Raw genomic sequence first — 19,051 nt, 5'->3', positions numbered from 1 at the left:
GACTCACTAACAGCCAACACCCTGATATCACTCTCCCTACAGGTTTCCCATTAAGGATTCATGTCACATCATCTTAGCCTGTCACAACTTGGAGCAACATAACACTTGGCCAATTGTTAAGATTCAGAAACATAACACTTGGAGCAACATAACACTTGGCCAATTGTTAAGATTCAGAAAATAGCACAGCAGTGTAGTACCTTTAGTTAAAAAATACTCCCACGAGCACATCCAAAACCACAACTACATCATCAATCTATATACTCCTTGCGAGTTTGATACATGAATTATAGTTAAGCATATACACCTTTTCTGATTTATTAGCCAAGCCTTGAAAAAATAAAGGCAAAGCATAATGCTGACTAGGCAATGGCCATGGAGGGCCATCAGGACTGCAACAGGTTGAGGGTGTCTTCCATCTGTAAGACATCTGGCCCTACTTGGCCCTAATTGTACTAACAAGGGCATAGAAGTTGAGATAGATGTACAAAGGCAACAGTTACATAGAAGATAATATACATAAAATTGAGAAGGCTGAAACCTTTCCACTCCAGTCCTTGCTTTACTTATTACTGTACACATAAGAAGGTCCACCCAGTACCATCTTGCTCGATCTTCACAGTTCCGGCAAAAAAGACACTCGGCATCACATCAATCAACCATAGGCTGCATAGATGTTCTGAAAATGGCTCGCTGTACTACCGCTCACAAGTGTCATAAAGCGCCATTCTGCCTTCGTACTTGAGCACCCCATGAGTCAGTCTTTTGGGCTTTCATGGAACTCCGGCGCTTGAGTTCAAAAAGCTGACTTTCCCACCGTGATTTCCAATCTGAAGGTTGGGTGTTCTGCAATGCAAACAACGTCAACACGCTGTAAAAATGGGTGCAGAGAAACATTGATAATTTGTAAAACTGACTAAGGGAAAAAGTAAAGTGAATGCATGACTTCCAAAACCTAATTAGAATAGTAATTCCAAGGTTTTCTGTCTCCTTTTGTTAACACTAAGTACATGTCAGGCATACATCAGGTGCAAATAAGGGACTCACATGGCTTGTATAAAGCCAGGTCCTGAGTCCTTACACAAGGTAAATCCTTGTGGCATTTGTCTTAGTCCTGAAAAGGTTTGGATCTTAATGCTACTACTCTTATCATCATACAACCAGATCCGCATCTCTGAGATGCTCATCTGAAAGCCCATCCAGAGCAGCATCACAACACGAGTCCACACCATACGCAATAAGGCACAATATGATAGGCTTTTAGAAGAGTACGATTCATGACACACATGGGCGCGCACATGGCACTCACACTCACATACACAAACACACACCCAACACACTCTCTGAGGGCTATTTTTATTACTAGAAGCGTCAAAGAGCAGCAGGAAAAAGCAGCATAAATTGGCAGGATCGTGGGATTTACCTTGTCGTTAGACATCCATGACATCCTTCCTGTTGCAGTGGAGCCCCTGCCCATGGTTACCGCATGGTCATAGATGGCCCTTCTTCTGGGGTCCGAGAGGGTCTCATACGCTTCTTGAATCTCAATGAACCTTCTGGTAGACTCCTCCGCTTGATTAGAAGGGCACACATCTGGGTGATACCTCCTTGCCAACTGCCTGTATGCCTGTTTGATGTCGGAAAGACCCACATCCGGGGAAAGTTCTAGAAGATCGTACAAAGTTGCCGAACGTGTTTCGGCGCGTGCCACCACGAGCCTGCTTCGCCGACTTGTGCAGGTCCTAAAGCTTTGACGCGGTAAAAAGGCCTGTATATTCGAGTGCGAAGAGAGGGTAGGGGAGCAGGAAAGGGCCTCACTGAGCATGCTTTTGTCTGTGGCAGAGCTCGGAACTTGAAAATATGGCAAATTGGGACACGGGAAACGCTGAAATTAAACGGTAAGCACTGAGCAGTGTAAAATACTGATGCAGATGGTGGGTTAACACTATGGCGAAGCTTATCAGAACGCAGCTATCGCGGAGCTTGGAAAGTAGAGAATTGGCCAATTGGGCGATCACAAATAACAGGAAAGGAGGTGGGCGATGAGAAACGTTGACGCAAATGGAAGTTTAAGCTTCAGCTAATCATGATGGGCAAAGAAAGTTAAGCCTTGGCTAAGATTGGCGGTGGTAGGGTTAATAAGAAATGTTGGCTATGGAGCTTGGAAACCAGAGAATCGGCGAATTGGGCAACCAGCAGTGGTAGGGAAAAATGGAGGGCGATCAGAGATATGTATATTGGGGACAAGTTAGGGTGACTATCAAAGCTGCAACTAGGGCAGGAATGCTGTGAGAAAATGGTGAAAATGGCCAATGCTCGAGAAGCCTCCAGAATGCTTTTGTGTACACATTGCTGGTGAATGTTGGTAATTTGACACAGAAATCTCTCTCACAGACACGACACCACAATGTTGTCACACAATCATCACATTCTCCATTATTCTCTGCTAGAGCCAAGGCAGATAAGGTTATCCATGGCAACATGAGTCATCCATGGATCTACCTATATTTCTCGAAGTTAGCAAACAATGAACGGAACTTCAATGAATGCCCTTCAAATTTGTGGCTCTAGAGGTTGGGCCCCCCAATTTGAAACCACCCCCCCCCCCCTTCCCAAATTTTTTTTAAAAAATCTTCAATACTCCACACCACCATATCCTAGATCTTATCCTCATCACTTGCTCTCTGCCACTAACTCTCTCTGAGCCCACCACCAACTTACAAGCTTGACTCCATACCCACACCACCTCCTCCCCTTGAACCTTGTGGCCCACTCCACTTGTCACAAGGAAAAGAATCCATATCATATCACAATGCATGAATCTTTCAATCTTCAAAGTCAAGGTGCTAAAATTGCATTCCACAATTCAAAGAGTAGGTGATTGTAGAAACTCCAAATATTGAAAACCATCGTGCCAACTTGGGGCAGAGGAAGGATGATCTTGCATTAGAAATGGTATCCTATTAAATATTAATCAATGATAATCGGGACAATAGCAAAAACCAATAACTAAAAAAAATTATGTACCAAAATCGTAAATCTTTTTTAAAATTGCCATTTAGGGCTTAATGTTTTTTAAGAAATATTTATGATTTTGTAAGAATGTCATTGTTACTTTCTTTTAGAGAACCCGAGCATTGATTGAGATCATTTCACTGCAATTTCATTGAAATGTTTTTTTTCCCAAAAAACTCAATAATACTCCTTTGTAGAACATGCTTTTGCAGCTCTTAAAGATTCACCGCTATTAATTACTAATCCACTATATTTTGAATATCACTAAAATTAGAAAGCCAGTAAAAATAAATTGATACCCACGTCAAAAAAGAGTTTTGAACATGTTGGGAATCATTTCAATAACATGTTCACAAGGCCACATTTGGGATGCATCTGAATGGTTACTTCAAAACCATAGCACGTAAGCTTTCAAGTCAGTAAACATGGACAATTTTTCTATCCACCCATGTAACCACTTTGGTAGAAATTTATTTATACAAGGCTCAAGCTTTTAATTTCTTTCAAGTCTATGGTTTGCTCTAATTTTTGTGTTCGAGAAGAAGAATTCTTCTCCAAGTGTCAAAGGTCATGATAGTGGTATCAAAGCTTTAGGGGACTACTCAAGGAGAAGAATTTTTGGAGAAAATTTCAAAACAATTTTTTAATGGAAGCTTTCGAAGCAAAGGAGACCATGGAAATTAATTTTAGAGACTTTAAAACCCTCAACAAATCAAGAGAGATAATTGCACGGGAAGAGGCAAAGGTTGCAAGGCATTGAAAAAGGGTACATGTGAATTGGAAAGGTCAAATTACATGATTTTCGGGACTTTTGCACAAAAGCAAAGAGGTTTTGGATTGGGTAAAGCCTTTCCTCATCACCTTTATCAAAACCATTCTCAAGCTCAAAACCACCTTTCATTTCCCTCTACCTCTCAAAGATCTAAAGCCATTAAATGCAGTTAGCAAGGAGTAAACATCATCTTTCTCATTTCAGAATCTCAAAGATCTAAAGCCATTAAATGCAGTTAGCAAGGAGTAAACATCATCTTTCTCATTTCAGAATCTCAAAAGCTTCAAAATTGGGATTCAAGCAAAATCAAGGGTGAGGAGTGACTTCTTCCATCGCTTTTCTTCAAAATTGGGATTCAAGAAAAATCAAGGGTGAGGAGCGCTTTCTTCCATCGCTTTTCTTTAAAAAATAATCCTTTGCTAGTTTTGCACTACCACTATGCCGGTCGATTTCTTGTTGCCTTGGTTTGTTTCGCACTGTTGGCCGATCGACTCCTTTGCCTTGGTTATACTAGCTAAGTTATAGCTTGGCTAGCTTATAGCTATGCTTTAAGCTAAGCCTTAAGCTATAAGCTTTAATACTAAAGCTTATAAAAGTTTTCTCTTATGTGCTAAAATCGAAAGCTTATCAAATCCATTCTTTTTTGGGCCAAGCAAAGTTATGGTCAGCTTTACTCCAAGGGTTTTTGCCAATAATTACACAAATTAAAGCTTGCTATTCTAGGATTTGTCAAAGTATTTCGAGAGTAATTCAACATCAAGGTTCTCCATATTTTGGGCTTCTTCGACTATCTTTTCTCAAGTTCTACCAAGCTCACAAAACCACTTGCAGGCTTGATACTTGAAGTTATTGATTCTTACTCCACAAAAATTGGTATAACATATGACTTCCATCAGATTGAAGCCTGCTCTTAGAGCATAGATCAATATGTTTCAACCTCATTCTCTATCACGCAGCAACAACAATCTCTTTGGCTTACGATTGTGAGCAATAGAATGGAGTAGAACAAACCACCTTAAGATTTTCATGCTAACAAATTTAAGAAGTTTGTTCCTTTTCGTAAGTCTAGCAGCACAGCAGGCACCCCCATGATACTAGAGGTGTTGTTTCTAACAATGATAATCGTGGTGCTAACAACAACAATAACAAAAAGGGTGATGATGTAAAGAAGAAGCAAGATTATGTACCTAGAAATGTGAAGTGCTACAACTGTGGACAAAAAGGACATATCGCATCCAATTGCCCAAAGAAGAAGAAGCAACCAACTGCACGAGCCAACATGATTGATGTGGTGAGGAAGATATGGAAGATGACGACTTCTCTCTCAAGCAAGAGGGTAATTCCGAACATGAAGATATTTTTGATGAGATCCAGGTATGCCTAAACCCATTGTAAAGAAAGTTTCACCTCATATGCTTCTAAAAATGAAAGGATAATTTAAGGACAATTAAGTAAATATATTGCATGATGACAGAAGTACGCATGATTTCATTTTCGAAAAGCTTATGCATGCTCTTAAGTTGAATGTTATTCCTTTAAAGAATAAGATTAAGACTGCCTTTCAAGGAACAAAGTATAACTGTACTAGGGAAGTGAAAGATGTGGTTTTATCTATTGCACCATATAGAAAATCTCACACTTTTCTTGTTGCATCTTTGCACTCATATGATGTCATTCTTGTTATGCCACACAACCATAATCCTCACATTAATTATAATTCTCATATCTTATGTTTTGCATTCAATGGTAAGAATGTATGTTTGAAAGGATTATGGAAAATCTAGTGGTTGTGCACTCCTTAGCCATTCCCAAGACCAAGCGAGCCATGAGGAAAAAGGAAAAGACTTATCTAGTCATGGTTAATAAGCTTACCACTTCTAAACAAATTTCCAAGGACAATCGCATGAGCCATTCATTTCATAATTTTTAGATTGTTTTATGAATGAGTTGCCTCCTAGATTGTCTAATTCTAGATAAAAACACCATAGGATAGACATTATCCCTGGTAGTATTTCACCTTTGTAGAGCTCCCTATAGAGTAATTTTTGTTTGAAAGACCAATATTTATATATATTATTGTAAAAAGAAACAAAAATCTTTACATCCTTTCAGCCCATCCAACCAACAACAACTAATTTAACATCCTCTTTTAAGCAAGTTACAAACCAACTCCCATTTATCATCCTCAAATACAAAAGATTACTCCTCCCAAGAAATTTGGTAACTAAGCAGAATGCAAGATTCCACCATAGCTTCAGTTGAGCAACCCCTAGGAGCCTTCTTCTCCAGCACATCACCCTTCACATCCCCTTTCTTGAACCAAATTTTGACTATTGGTATGGTACCAACAGGGTTCTCAATATAAAAGCCACAAATATGTAGCTTGCTTGATTTACCTTCCTGTACCATCTCTTGGTTTTAGGTCCATATCTTTGTGGTTTGGTTTCCAACTTCAGCTTTGTAAGATCTTGAAAACCAGAACACCACATCATTAGGCACAACCCAATATGTCTGCAGGCTATATCCAAAGGACAAGGATCAAGTGATAGCTGACTGCAAAGCCTGAATCAACTGAACCAACTCTACCCCATTCAACTTGTTAACCAAGCATATATACCATCACATACATATACACTTATGCATCAACCCACTCACATCAATTCCTATGTCACATGCTTTCTAAAAAACAATGCAGTTTCTAGAATTCCACATCTCCCACAAGTAACAGAATTTGATAATATTAAAAATCAAATTAGCATGTTCACCATTTGTTGCCCAAATCCCAATCAACCAATCCCCCCATTGACCTTGTACCCCTAAGTTATTATGTACCCATTTCCCAATCTTGGACACCAGGCTCCCCTAATGGGGGCAGGGCAGTCCCAAAATGCATGCTTCCCATCTTCCAAAGTATTCTTACATCTAGGGCATCATCCATTAGTAAAATTCCTGTGAACCAATTTAGATCCAATAGGTAGAGCTCCCATGCATACTCTCCACATAAAAACATGAGATTTAGTAGGTATTTCAATCTCCCATATTGCCTTCCATTTCCTTCTCCAGCAGTTGGAGCTCCAGCTCACTTTCTAGATTCTATTACAATAGATGACATTATCCTCACTCATTCTTAATGCATTGTACAAGACTTTGGTTGTACCTCTGTCTAGCTTAGATTCATTAAACCAGGACCAGTCCCTAACCCAGCAAGATTAATCCACTATTGTGGATGTCTAGCCTTTCTGCACCTCATTCCAACACATGTCTGACAAGTTGTGTTTCTCTATGAGACAAGGCAAGATCCATCTCTAATTGGTGAGGCTCCTTCCACCCAACTGATGCCCCATGCCAGCAGTCAGCAAATCTCCTGAGACCTTTGTTGTTCAACCTTTTAGCTATTCTAGGGTCTTGCAGAGTTCAAGGGGGATTAAACTTATGAGTTCACCAAACCGCTAGACACATCAAAGAGTTCCCTGAAGCTCTACCACAACCATCCTAGACCATAAATTCCAACACCTCTTTCCATTTAGTGCAAAGCATCCTACAAAGTGAGGACCCTATGATTTTGAGAGGAGCATGAGAGAACAGTTTGTCTTTCTAACCAGACTCAATCAAAATAAATAGTTAAGTAGTCCACTAGTTCCTTTAGCAACCTAGACGAGATTTCCTTCTGTTATTACAGACACTTGGGTAAAAGCAAAGCCATCTTGGCAATTGTATGAGAAGGGAGATGAAGAATACCAAGACCACCCTCACTTTTAGGCAAGCTAAGTCTGTCCCAACATTCCTCCACACAAAATATCTTACAGGTTTAACAATCTTCTGAAGTGCCCTTTTCCAAAGTCCAACACTGGGCATAGGAACATTATATATAGGCATTCAACACAGTGTTACAAATAGCCACCCTATCATGGAAGGGGACTTCGATGCCTTCCCTTTTCTTGAGTTTCACAAAGAATCTGTCCAGTGCCTAATCTGTCAGCTGTTTCTTGGTCACCTCAACCCCAAAAAGGAACCCCTAAAGTACCTAACAATCTGACCTCTCTTCACCACCTCACACGCCCATCTCTCTAAGTCAAAGTCATTGTCCTCAGAGAGAGATTGATTAGTTTAGACTTGTGAATATTGCATTTTGAGCCAAAAGCATCAGTAAACTCTTGTATAATGCTTAAAGCCAATTTGACATTATCATTATCGGCTTCAAGAAGGAGTAAAGAATCATATGCAAAGAATTGAATGACCAATTTCTCCCCATTACTCAACTTTAGCTCAGTTACCCTCCCCTTAGTAGAGGCCTGTTCTAAGGCCACAATCAGGGGGTGAGAAGCAATGGCAAACAATAAAGGAGCAAGGGGACAACCCTGTCTATCTGATCTATTTACCTCAAACCTCCCAACAACCCTCCCATTCAACAGTAATTTGGAGTTTCCTCCTAAGGTAAGGAATGCAAGAGGACATTCTGATGCCAAAGCCCAATTTTTCCATCATTCTATCCACAAATGACCAATGAACCCTATCATAGGCCTTTTCCAAGTCTAACTGCAAGAGAATACATTTCTGCTTAGTCCTAAGGGCCGCATCCCTCCTCAACATAGCTGCATAAATATTGTCATATATAGACCTTCCCTTTATAAAACCATGCTATTTCTCAAATATGGTCTCCTAAAGGGCAGGGGCAATTCTAATGGCAATAATTTTGGCTAAGATTTTGTGTATAACAGTTAACAATGTAATAGGCCTCTAATGATTAAGCCTCACAGGCATTCTGCTTAGGAATAAGCTTCACTAACCCTTCCTTTAAGTCCTTATCTAGATTACCTAATTTAAAGGAATTTTTGCAAGGCCAAAAAAGCAAGGAAAAACTCCACATTTTTACACATTCTCCAAAAAAATTCCTTTTGAGAGAGTCAAAAAGCAATGAAAAACTCCACAATTTGTCCATTCCAACTAGGAGATTTCTCTCTCCCCAGCTTTAGAAGAACCCCCCAGCATTCCTCAAGTTCTATATCCCTTTCCAGCCATTTAGCCCTATCAGGGTCCAGTCTCCTATTAACTTGCTCTAGCAATTTGGTCTCAGCTTGGAACCTTCTAGATGAATAGTCCTCCTTAGACTGAGGGTTGCCCCCATATATTTAACCATTTCTTGGCTATTAACCTCAACCCTTCTATCTCCTATCCATTTTCATCCAGAACCCTACCTATCACCTCTTTGCCTTTCAATTTTTCAGTCAGTTTAAACAAATACTCATCAAGTTTCCTTTTGTTATTGAAAGTTTTCCATTTATACCTAACTTCCTCCCTCTTGGAGCATTTCTCATCTTCACTCTTTAGCCCAGCTTGACACTTGAAATACCAAGTTCTCTCTTGAGCAGTTAGTTTTCCAACCTGCCTCTTTTTCTCTTAAGATTCTAAGAGATCTCCCCATCTCTTTCTCTCCTGTCTTCTCTCCTCAGCTCTCGATTTCCCAACCCCCCTAATTATATGTTGCATTTCATTGGCAAATGTCCTCCAAGAGCCTTGAAAGTTACCTCTTCTTTTAAGTCTCTCTATTGCCTCTTTAGTCTACCTGACAAATAGATCATCCTTTAGAAGCATATTATTAACTCTTAGTTTCCTAGTGGGAAACTTATTTAATTCGGCTTCCTCCCAACCTAAGACATGCCATCCCCATTTGAGGGGCATGTGATCAGATAATGCAGTATTGGAGTCCAGGGACATTTTGAAAGTATGGGGTACCCACACAACTTGCTGTGGCTAAAGAAAACCCTATCTATTCTCTAGAAGATGACCCAATTTAAATATTGTAGCCTAAAATAGGTGTGCCCAAGATCTAGACCACAATCACCCATCTCTCATCCATCCCTTAGGCCTAATCTCCCTCTCATCCCTTCCCACTTCATCTTTTCTTGTCCCATCAAAACAATGCTCCCTCCACATATATCCCTATGTTTCTCAACCATATTGAAGTCCCCCATAAGAATGCAGTGCCCTTAACAATTTAAATTAACTATCCATTCCCACATCCCACTCCTCACCTTATGATTATGAGCCCCATAAGTATTAATTATCCAAATCCTCTTCCCTTCCATGACAATTTCCACTACCAAAATTCTCCCATTGGGATGATTAGCCATAATATTAGGACTTAGGCAACTTTTGACAATGGTCAAAACACCACTAAACCCTCCATTCACACCCCCATACATTACAACCCAATCCTTAAACTTATCTTTTCTCAAAATTTTAGACCCGCATAAATTATGTTCCTGAATGGCTAGTATAGACAAATCCCAATCCTTGACCAAACTCCAAAAAGAAACACTCTTCTTTTTATCCTTAATCCCCTTAACATTCCACGTATAGTCATTAACTTTGATAGTAGAGCTCATGATAATGCAGTCTCAGGCCCTATCTCTATCTCCTCTCCACTCCCCACTTGATCCCCTTCTTTTTGTATTTCTTTCCAGACTTCATCCACTTTCCAATTGAATTTCTAAACCAATGAGGTCCCACTATCCTCTTCCCTTAGTGGATTAAACGAGTTTGAATACACCAATGGGCTTAAACTATCATAATGTTTACTACCCTTTTTAGCCCCAGCACTGCCTCCATTCACTTTCCTTCTGGCCTCCTCCTTAGCTTGCCTTACACTCATTTTCCCTTTAAGTATCCTCCAACCTCCCTCTCCTACAGAATCCCCATCAGTCTCCACAGTCCCTTTTCCTTTATCCTCTTCTCCCTTATGCCTCTAGACCTCCTTTTCCATAGTCTTATTCTCTCCCCTAGCCTCATGTTTGTCTTTATTTTCACCCTTAGAATTAACCTGACCCCCTTGACACAATTTTTAGCAATGTGTCCAAACCCACCACATTTAAAGTATGCTCCAAGAAAAGGCCCGAACTTCAACATCAATTCCATTCTACCTAAATCGCCTAAATCCACTTCAACAAACTTGGGTATCTCTATGGCTATATTCCATGCAATGCATATACTGTTAGCCTTACAATTACTCGCATCATCTTTAGGTAAATATAGAACCGGGCCAATCGCACTAGCAATTTCCCTCATCAGGCTGGACAAAGCCAAGGAGTTAAACCAACCACCTCAACCCAAACAGGACATGCTTCAAAAAGGCTTTTGTTAACATTAAAAAAAGGATCAAATGGGATAGCATACATTAGCCTATCATCCATAAAGAGAGCAGCTCTAGCAAAAAACTCTGACATAGCTTGAGCTTTGACAAACAGAATATTAAAGAAACCTGTGCCTATATAGAAAACCTAAGAAACAACCTTACCATGAAAGACATCATCTTGTAACCATCTAGCAACATCAGCTTTGGACAGAGGTTTATCCGAGTAGAACACAATAACACTACATAAAGAAAACAACCCGACTTGACTCCTCACCAACTCAGGTGAATCCTGCAGAGACATACCTTCCCACCTCTGGTTTGAGGCCTCTGCGCTTAAGCAATAATCCTATCTACTACCCTTTCTGGCAAAGATTTCTTATGATCCCTTCCCTTGTCCTCTATCTCCCGCATCCTCTTCATCTCCTCAGAGCCTTCATTCCGCCAGTCTCCCCCAACCCCCAACCTCTTTATCTAGACATTGTGCCCAAGCACACTCCATGCATGAAGTCCGTCACGCCTCACAAGGTACGGGGGCATGCATCCACACATGTGAGGTAGAGCCCCACTCGTCCACAAGTGTCGCTCACACGTCACCCTCTTAAATGCCCGCTTAACTACTCGATCTCTCGATGTCCTCCCCTTCGACCGACTCTTCTTTATAGAGTAAATTTTCTAAAGCAAAAAGAGATCCAAAATCTTATTGAGGACCTACTTTTTGATAGGAAACTTATTAGGCCTAGTAGTTCACTTATGGAGGAGCACCCGTTCTTCTTGTCAGCAAGAAGAATGGAACATTTTGCATGTGCATAAACTATCGAGCTTTAAATAAGAATACTGTCAAGAATAGACATTATATCATGTGGATGATCTCTTAAATACATTGAGAGGAGCCAAGGTGTTTACCAAAATTGGCCTTAAATAAGGTTATCATTAGGTTATAACTACCCAAAGAAGATGTCTATAAGACTGTATTTCGCACATAAACGGGTCATTATGAGTTTTTAGTAGTGCCTTCTTTTGGACTTACTAATGCTCTAGATATATTTAGTCACATGATGAACCGTATATCCTGAAGCACCAGAATTTCGTGGTTATTTTCTTTGATGACATCTTGGTCTTTAGCAAAGATAAAGACGAGCACAAAAAACACTTAGAGATAGTATTCAATCTTTTGTAGGAGAATCAACTTTATGGTAATCTAGACAAGTGTTTTTTTTTCAAAAATAAATTGAATACATTGGGCATATTGTGTTTGCTACTGCTGATGGAGTTTGTGTAGATCCTAAAAATATAGAGACCATTAGATCATACCCTAGACCAAAGGACATTTATGGGTTGAGACATTTTCTTGGTCTATGTTTTTATTATAGAAGATTTGTGAGAGATTTTGCGTACAAAAAGCGCATTAATTGATTAAATTGTTGAAAAAGGCTAAAGTTTTTCGTTGAGCTGACATGCACGAAAAATCTTTCTACGCTCTTAAGTATGCACTAACCCATGCACCTATATTAACATTACCTGATTTTCTTAGACCATTCTTTGTGGTAGTGACTAATACTTCCTTGTGCTATCCTTATGCAAGATAATCATCTAATTGCTTTTGAAAGTAGAAAATTGAAACTAGTTGAGCTTATGTATAGTACTTATGACAAAGAATTAATTATTGTTATTCACACATTAAAAATTTGTAAGCATTATCTTATGGGTTTTGCATTTATCATTAAAACTGATCAACAAAGGATTAAACATTTTCTTTCACAACCTTTAATATCAGATAGACATATTAAGTGGGTATCTTTTATTCAAAGTTTTCAGCCAGCCATTCATTATACACCTAGTCATGAGAATGTTGTTGTTGATGCTTTGAGTAGGAGACCTTGCATTAATAATATATTTGTTATTAGAAGGATAACATGACAGGAACTTATGAAAGTGATTTTGATTTTTTCGATGCATACAAAAAGATGAAAGACAATAATTGGTTTATCTCATTTGGATTATTCTTATGATTATGCTTTTCTTTTCTTTCAAAAGAATTTGTGCATTACTATACCATTTAGGCGAGCTATTATTAAAGAATCTCTTTAACCACCTTTGTTGGTCATAGAAGAGTTTCATCTACTTTGTAAATTGTTGCCAGAGATTTATTTTGGCCTAATATGTATCAAGATGTTACAAAGTTTGTGTCTGAATGTATTACTTCTCAAAAGATTAAGAGTCATAAAGGAAAGAAATTTAGTTTGCTTATGCCATTACCTATTCCTACTAATGAACCATGGGAACAAATAAGTGTGGAATTCATTACTAGTTTTTCTTTGACTGCTAGGCAAGAATGTTATGATTTGGACTATTGTAAATAAATTTAGCAAACGTGCTTGTTTCATTGCTTATAAAAAGACATTGACTGCTTATATCAAGCTGCACATGTTTTTATCAAACAAGTGCATGCAGCATGGATTACCAAAGATCATTGTTTCTCATAAAGATAGAAAGTTTTGTATTGATTTTTGGACTACTTTGTTTGCTAATCTTGAAACGAAACTTGATTTTTTTTCTTTTCATCATAAATCAAATGGGAAAACTCAAGTAGCAATTAGTACAATTCTTGATTTACTTAAATCTTATGTTTCATCTCAACCTAAGTAGTGGGATAAGTATTTACACATTTTGCAATTTGCATGTAAAATAATTGTCCTCGCATTGCTACTAAGAAAGTACCATTTAAGATAGTCTATGGTAAGGCTTTGCTAACTCCTACGACTCATCTTTCACATTCTATTGATGCTACAAATTCTTTTATTAAAGACTTTGACCAAATCCATCAGTGAAATTGAACATTCAAAAAGCTCAACAAAATTACATGAAGTATGCAAATCGTAAACGTAAACATTTTATCTTCAACAAAGGAGGTGACTATATACTTCTTCGCATTGAGAAAAGGAGACTTAAGTCCATAGACCAACCCTGTTTAGCTCCTACATTTTATGGACCTTTCAAGATAATTGTAAAGATAAATGACAATGCATTTAAGTTGGATCCACCCTCCTCTAATTGGCATATCCATAATTCTTTGAGACCTTTGTGTGAGGACCTCTACCTTCTCATCCTATATTAGAAGAACCTCTTGCATGAGTAGATGAAGAAGATGTACAGCCTTCGCATTAAGAAAAGGAGACTTAAGTTCATAGACCAACCCTGTAGCTCCTACATTTTATGAACCTTTCAAGATTATTGTAAAGATAAATGACAATGCATTAAGTTGGAGCTATCCTCTAATTAGTATATCCATAATTCTTTTCACGTTAGTCTTTTTTGAAACCTTTTCGAGGACCTCTACCTTCTTATCCTATATTAGAAGAACCTCTTGTGTTAGTAGAGGACCTCTACCTTCTTATCCTATATTAGAAGAACCTCTTGTGTTAGTAGATGAAGAAGAACATCTCCTGCCTGATTCTTTTCACGTTAGTCTTTTGAGACCTTTTTGAGGACCTCTACCTTCTTATCCTATAGTAGAAGAACCTCTTGTGTTAGTAGATGAAGAAGAACATCTCCTGCCTAATTCTATCACATTGACCATGAGACCACCACTACATTGATAGGTAACACTTATCATCCTATTAAAGATGCCAAATGGATGGTAGAAAAGTTTTTTCATTTTTACTAAAATCTCATCCATGCAATTGAGGTTAATGCAATCTAAGCAAGAGGAAATGTTAATCATGTCCTCTATGGTCAAGTTAGGATACCTATGTGATTATTACTAACATGTGGGTGATGCCATTATTTAATTCCATATGTGTGACATATGTTTATCGAGGATATTTTATGTGTGGGATATGCCTTTTATTTGTATTATTTTATAGGATTAATGTGTTTAATCAACTGTGTGTGCTTGGTATAATATAGTCAAGATTAATGTGTTTAATCGGCTTTGTGCATGATGCTGACTAATATTATTTTGATATAGGTGATGATTGAGTGGTGGACTATTTATTAGTCATTGGTGGAACATGTGTTAGACCACAATGAGATACTTTGGAAGACATGTGAACACCTATTATGGTTACATGTTTTAGTATTTATATTTTTGGAAGGCAAAGGTCTCAAACCTTTGTACACATACCAATTAGTCATTGGTGGAACATGTGTTAGACCACAATGAGATACTTTGGAAGACATGTGAACACCTATTATGGTTACATGTTTTAGTATTTATATTTTTGGAAGGCAAAGGCCTCAAACCTTTGTACACATACCAATTAGTATTATACTTTTGGTAGGCCCAAGATTTGATATTTTTAGTTTGCTATAATTTTTGGAAGAGTTTGTACACTCAAGAACTCAAAAAGCTTTTAAGCTTTATTTTTTGAAAAGAAAGCTTTAATATATTTAAATATGGATGGGTGTGGTGCGATGGGCCACACTCATCCAGGGGAGATTGAACCCAATTTTGTGTGATGGTGATCTCTCTCTTATTTTCAAGCTTTTATATTTATTTACCTTGGTAGAAATTTGTTTATGTAAGGCTCAAGCTTTTTTTTTTTTCAAGTCTATGGTTTGCTCTAATTTTTATATTTGAGAAAAAGAATTCTTCTCCAAGTGTCATAAAGGTCCTGGCACGTTATCTTTATAGACCACCCTCATTACCTAAGATTATGCTAGCATCTTCTTATCTTAATTTACTTTAGAATGACTCACATAAGCATTTCTTTATAGACCACCCTCATAGAGACTTACAAGCATTCAATAATAAGTTTTTAATTGTATGCTACTAAAATCCCTAATATTTATCTTCGTTAGGTCAACCAAGCTAGATATATAATTTTACTAGAGAAAATGCAAGCATAGGATATCGCCTTGTCCTCCCATTCCTTTCCGACAACATCAAAATAAGAGAAGGAACATCAAAGAGTAAGAATATTTCTAACTAGACACTATGCCTAACCTTTAAAATAAGAGAAGGAACATCAAAGAATTAAGAGTCTTTCTAATTAGACACCATGCCTAACCTTCATTATTTGTGATTTTTTTAAAAGAATATTAATATTTTAGCCAAAATCTCACCTTGAAAACGTGATTTATCTCCACTAATTCATGAGAGAGATGGTCTATACTACATGACGCATATTGCAATTTTGGGAAGATGATGATAAATAAAAGAAGATTCATATTTTAGCCAAATTCTCACCTTGACAACATGATTCATCTTCACTAATGAGAGATGCTCCATGCTACATGAGTCATATTGCAATTTTGGGAAGATGATGACAAATTCTCACCTTGACAACATGATTTATCTTCACTAATTCATGAGAGAGATGGTCCATGCTACATGAGTCATATTGCAATTTTGGGAAGATGATGACAAATAAATACATGAGCCATATTACAACTATTTTACTTGCCCACAAATAAGAATTCTTTGACACAAAAAAATATACACTCAATTGATGCACAAGGTAAGTGCAAAATGAACACAATCTTTTTATATGTCAAAAATGGTATGTGCAATTTCATAAAAGTAGTGATGTCAAAGAAGGTTACACTGATCCCAATTTGCAAAGCTTTTATAAAATTTATAATCTAGAAAAAAACTTTATTAATATGAAGAGACACAATGAGCTTCACAATCCCATCCTTCAACTCCAAGTATAACATTAAATTACACCATCAAAAACAAAATCCTTAAAGTTTTAATTTGCTTGTAAATACAAAACAAGAAAAAATTGATGTACTGTAAAATATCGACGATATGTTTTTGGCAAATTGATGGCAACCTTATTGTAATTTGGTGAGATTTTGTTCCTTAAGACACCTAATGTGATATTGAAGTTTGCAACTCACTAGGCCATATGTCACATATGGAAATAATATACATATTAACATACCATACACATCAAGGACATACCATACATATCATGATGCATGCCCCCATCATCATCATCACTCTCTCTCTCTCTCTCTCTCTCTCTCTCTCTCTCTCTCTCTCTCTCTCTCTCTCTCTCTCTCTCTCTCGTCGCACTTTTTTTTTTAAATTTCATCATAATCTTATTCTTCTTTTTGTTGTCTAGGATGGTTATTCATTGTACAACTTAGATTCTAACAAGAGTAAGACATGCAAATTTCAAGTGCATATGAATGTTTTGTATGCTTATTTAATGCAACTATAAAATCTAATGTTTGGGTAGTAATCTCATCTCTATTGTGTTGTCTATTATAATTAAGAGCTTGAGTTGTTGTTTGTTGTATGGTTTTTGTAGAACAACCCTACAACAAACATTAACTCAAGATTTCAATTATAATAGATGGCACATATAGTAGGAATGAAACTAATCCTAAGAAATTTAATAACTACATTAGGTGCACATATTTTACATGCAGACATGTTTTTTGCTTTCTAGTTATCATTGAGGCCAGAAGTCACACATGATATCCAAAAAAATGCTACTGCACCCACATCTGAAAGCTGCATTTGTGGCTCTAATGCAAGACCAAATGATACTTGTTTTGACAAAGGGTAAGGTAAGCTCTTGAATTGGACATATTTTTCACCATTGATGTGGACTAGGGCTAGTCCCCATTGGTGCTTTGTTTTTCCATCCATTCCAAGATTTTGGGTTCACCCAATGTTGCCAAGTGTTGATGAGGAGGTCACACTCCAAAAAACATACAATTTTAGAGATTTGGATGTGCTACTTTTATTTGCATTTGATTTTGTTTTGAAGCTTGTTTACAATAGGTCATTTGATTTTGTTTTGAAGCTTGTTTACAATAGGTCATTCTATTTACATATCTTGGAAGAGGAAACCCTTGTTTCTTGGGTGATGATTTTGTTGTATTAAATCAAGAAACAACTTAGCATTTGAGTGTAATTCAATCCAAAATAATAAACTTTGAGTGCAATTTGGTTTGTAAATTAGTGTGAGAAAGTTGAAACTTTATTCATAAATTTTCATGCATTGTTGAAATTGGTAGCTTAGAGAAGCCTATAAAATTAACCAAAAACACTAAAAAAAATGCTTAAGCACTTGCATGAACACATAAACTAAGATTAGTAACATCAATAATTATCCCCCATCAAGTCCAAAAAACCATCAAAAACTCTAAAAACTAGGACAAGTCATCTTTGGGATTAGGAAACGTATCCATAGTCCCACAAAAAAAATATGTGAGTCTAGCATACACTGGCCATGTGAGTCTAGCATACACTGGCCATGTGAGCCATGAGGTAGGTGAACCTAATATTGTACTAGCCAATTAAAGCTATTTGAAGACTTATAAAGGACACACCTACTCATGTCCTATAAAGATTTTCTTATCATGAAATCTGTACCATCAATAAATCTCCATAAAAATTCTTATCCTTTGAAGCATCAAATATAATTATTGCCTAATAATTACTCCCCAACCCTATCATAGTGTAGCATTTATATGATACTAGTGATGTGTGGACATGGGCTAATAATGGTGTTAGTATCGCCTTGCTAACATGGGAGAAAACACATGCTCCTACACACATAGCCATGGAGTACACATGTACACATGAGCATGGTGTAAGAGACATAGATCAAGAACAAGATAAAGGTACAAGTAAAAGATGCAAACAAAACGTCATAGTGTATTCTATATCCATCACCTATCGCATATCCAATTTGCAAACAAGAGAGGCTTTATATAGCCATCCAACCATGTGACTCTTGGGATATCCATGTGACTATTGGGCTCCCATAACCTCCACAAGATCCTAACTCCCCACTAGCCCTCTTAACTACTTCTTGATATGAAATCTTTTAATAACCAAATCCCACAACTCATTAGCCTAAGCTAATGCTACTAATGCTAGGGAGTGTTCACACCCAAGCTAATGCCAAAATGCTAGGGAGTGTTCACACCCAAGCTAATGCCAAAATGCTAGGGGGTGTACTATATCCTATCAATGCCAAGTACATCATGAAAATTTATGAATACGTGGTTGCTAGAAGGTACAATGAAAGCCATTTCAAATCATACAATATAATCATATAAGAACCACATAAAACTGATGGTAGATTACGGAGTGGTGGGAAGATGATTTCCACCAATCCAATGAAGAAACCACAAGCATATGTCGATGAAGAATCTCATCCATTGGG

General features: G+C 37.5%; 1 protein-coding gene across 1 annotated transcript; it reads right to left on the bottom strand.

Moving 5' to 3' along the window:
- Positions 1-264: 264 nt before the first annotated feature.
- Positions 265-2,506, bottom strand: LOC147637547 (chaperone protein dnaJ 20, chloroplastic-like). The gene is made up of 2 exons (XM_086799345.1): positions 1,424-2,506; positions 265-846 (listed from the first exon to the last, which is right to left on the bottom strand). Exons 1-2 carry the CDS (start codon positions 1,823-1,825, stop codon positions 715-717), a joined length of 534 nt encoding a protein of 177 aa, XP_086655471.1. The 5' UTR covers positions 1,826-2,506; the 3' UTR covers positions 265-714.
- Positions 2,507-19,051: the final 16,545 nt, after the last annotated feature.

This window comes from Cibotium barometz, chromosome 6, assembly GCF_041138505.1.
Source record: "Cibotium barometz isolate CiBa-2024 chromosome 6, ASM4113850v1, whole genome shotgun sequence".
Classification (NCBI taxonomy): domain Eukaryota; kingdom Viridiplantae; phylum Streptophyta; class Polypodiopsida; order Cyatheales; family Cibotiaceae; genus Cibotium; species Cibotium barometz.
This window is presented reverse-complemented; position numbering and strand designations above follow the sequence as displayed.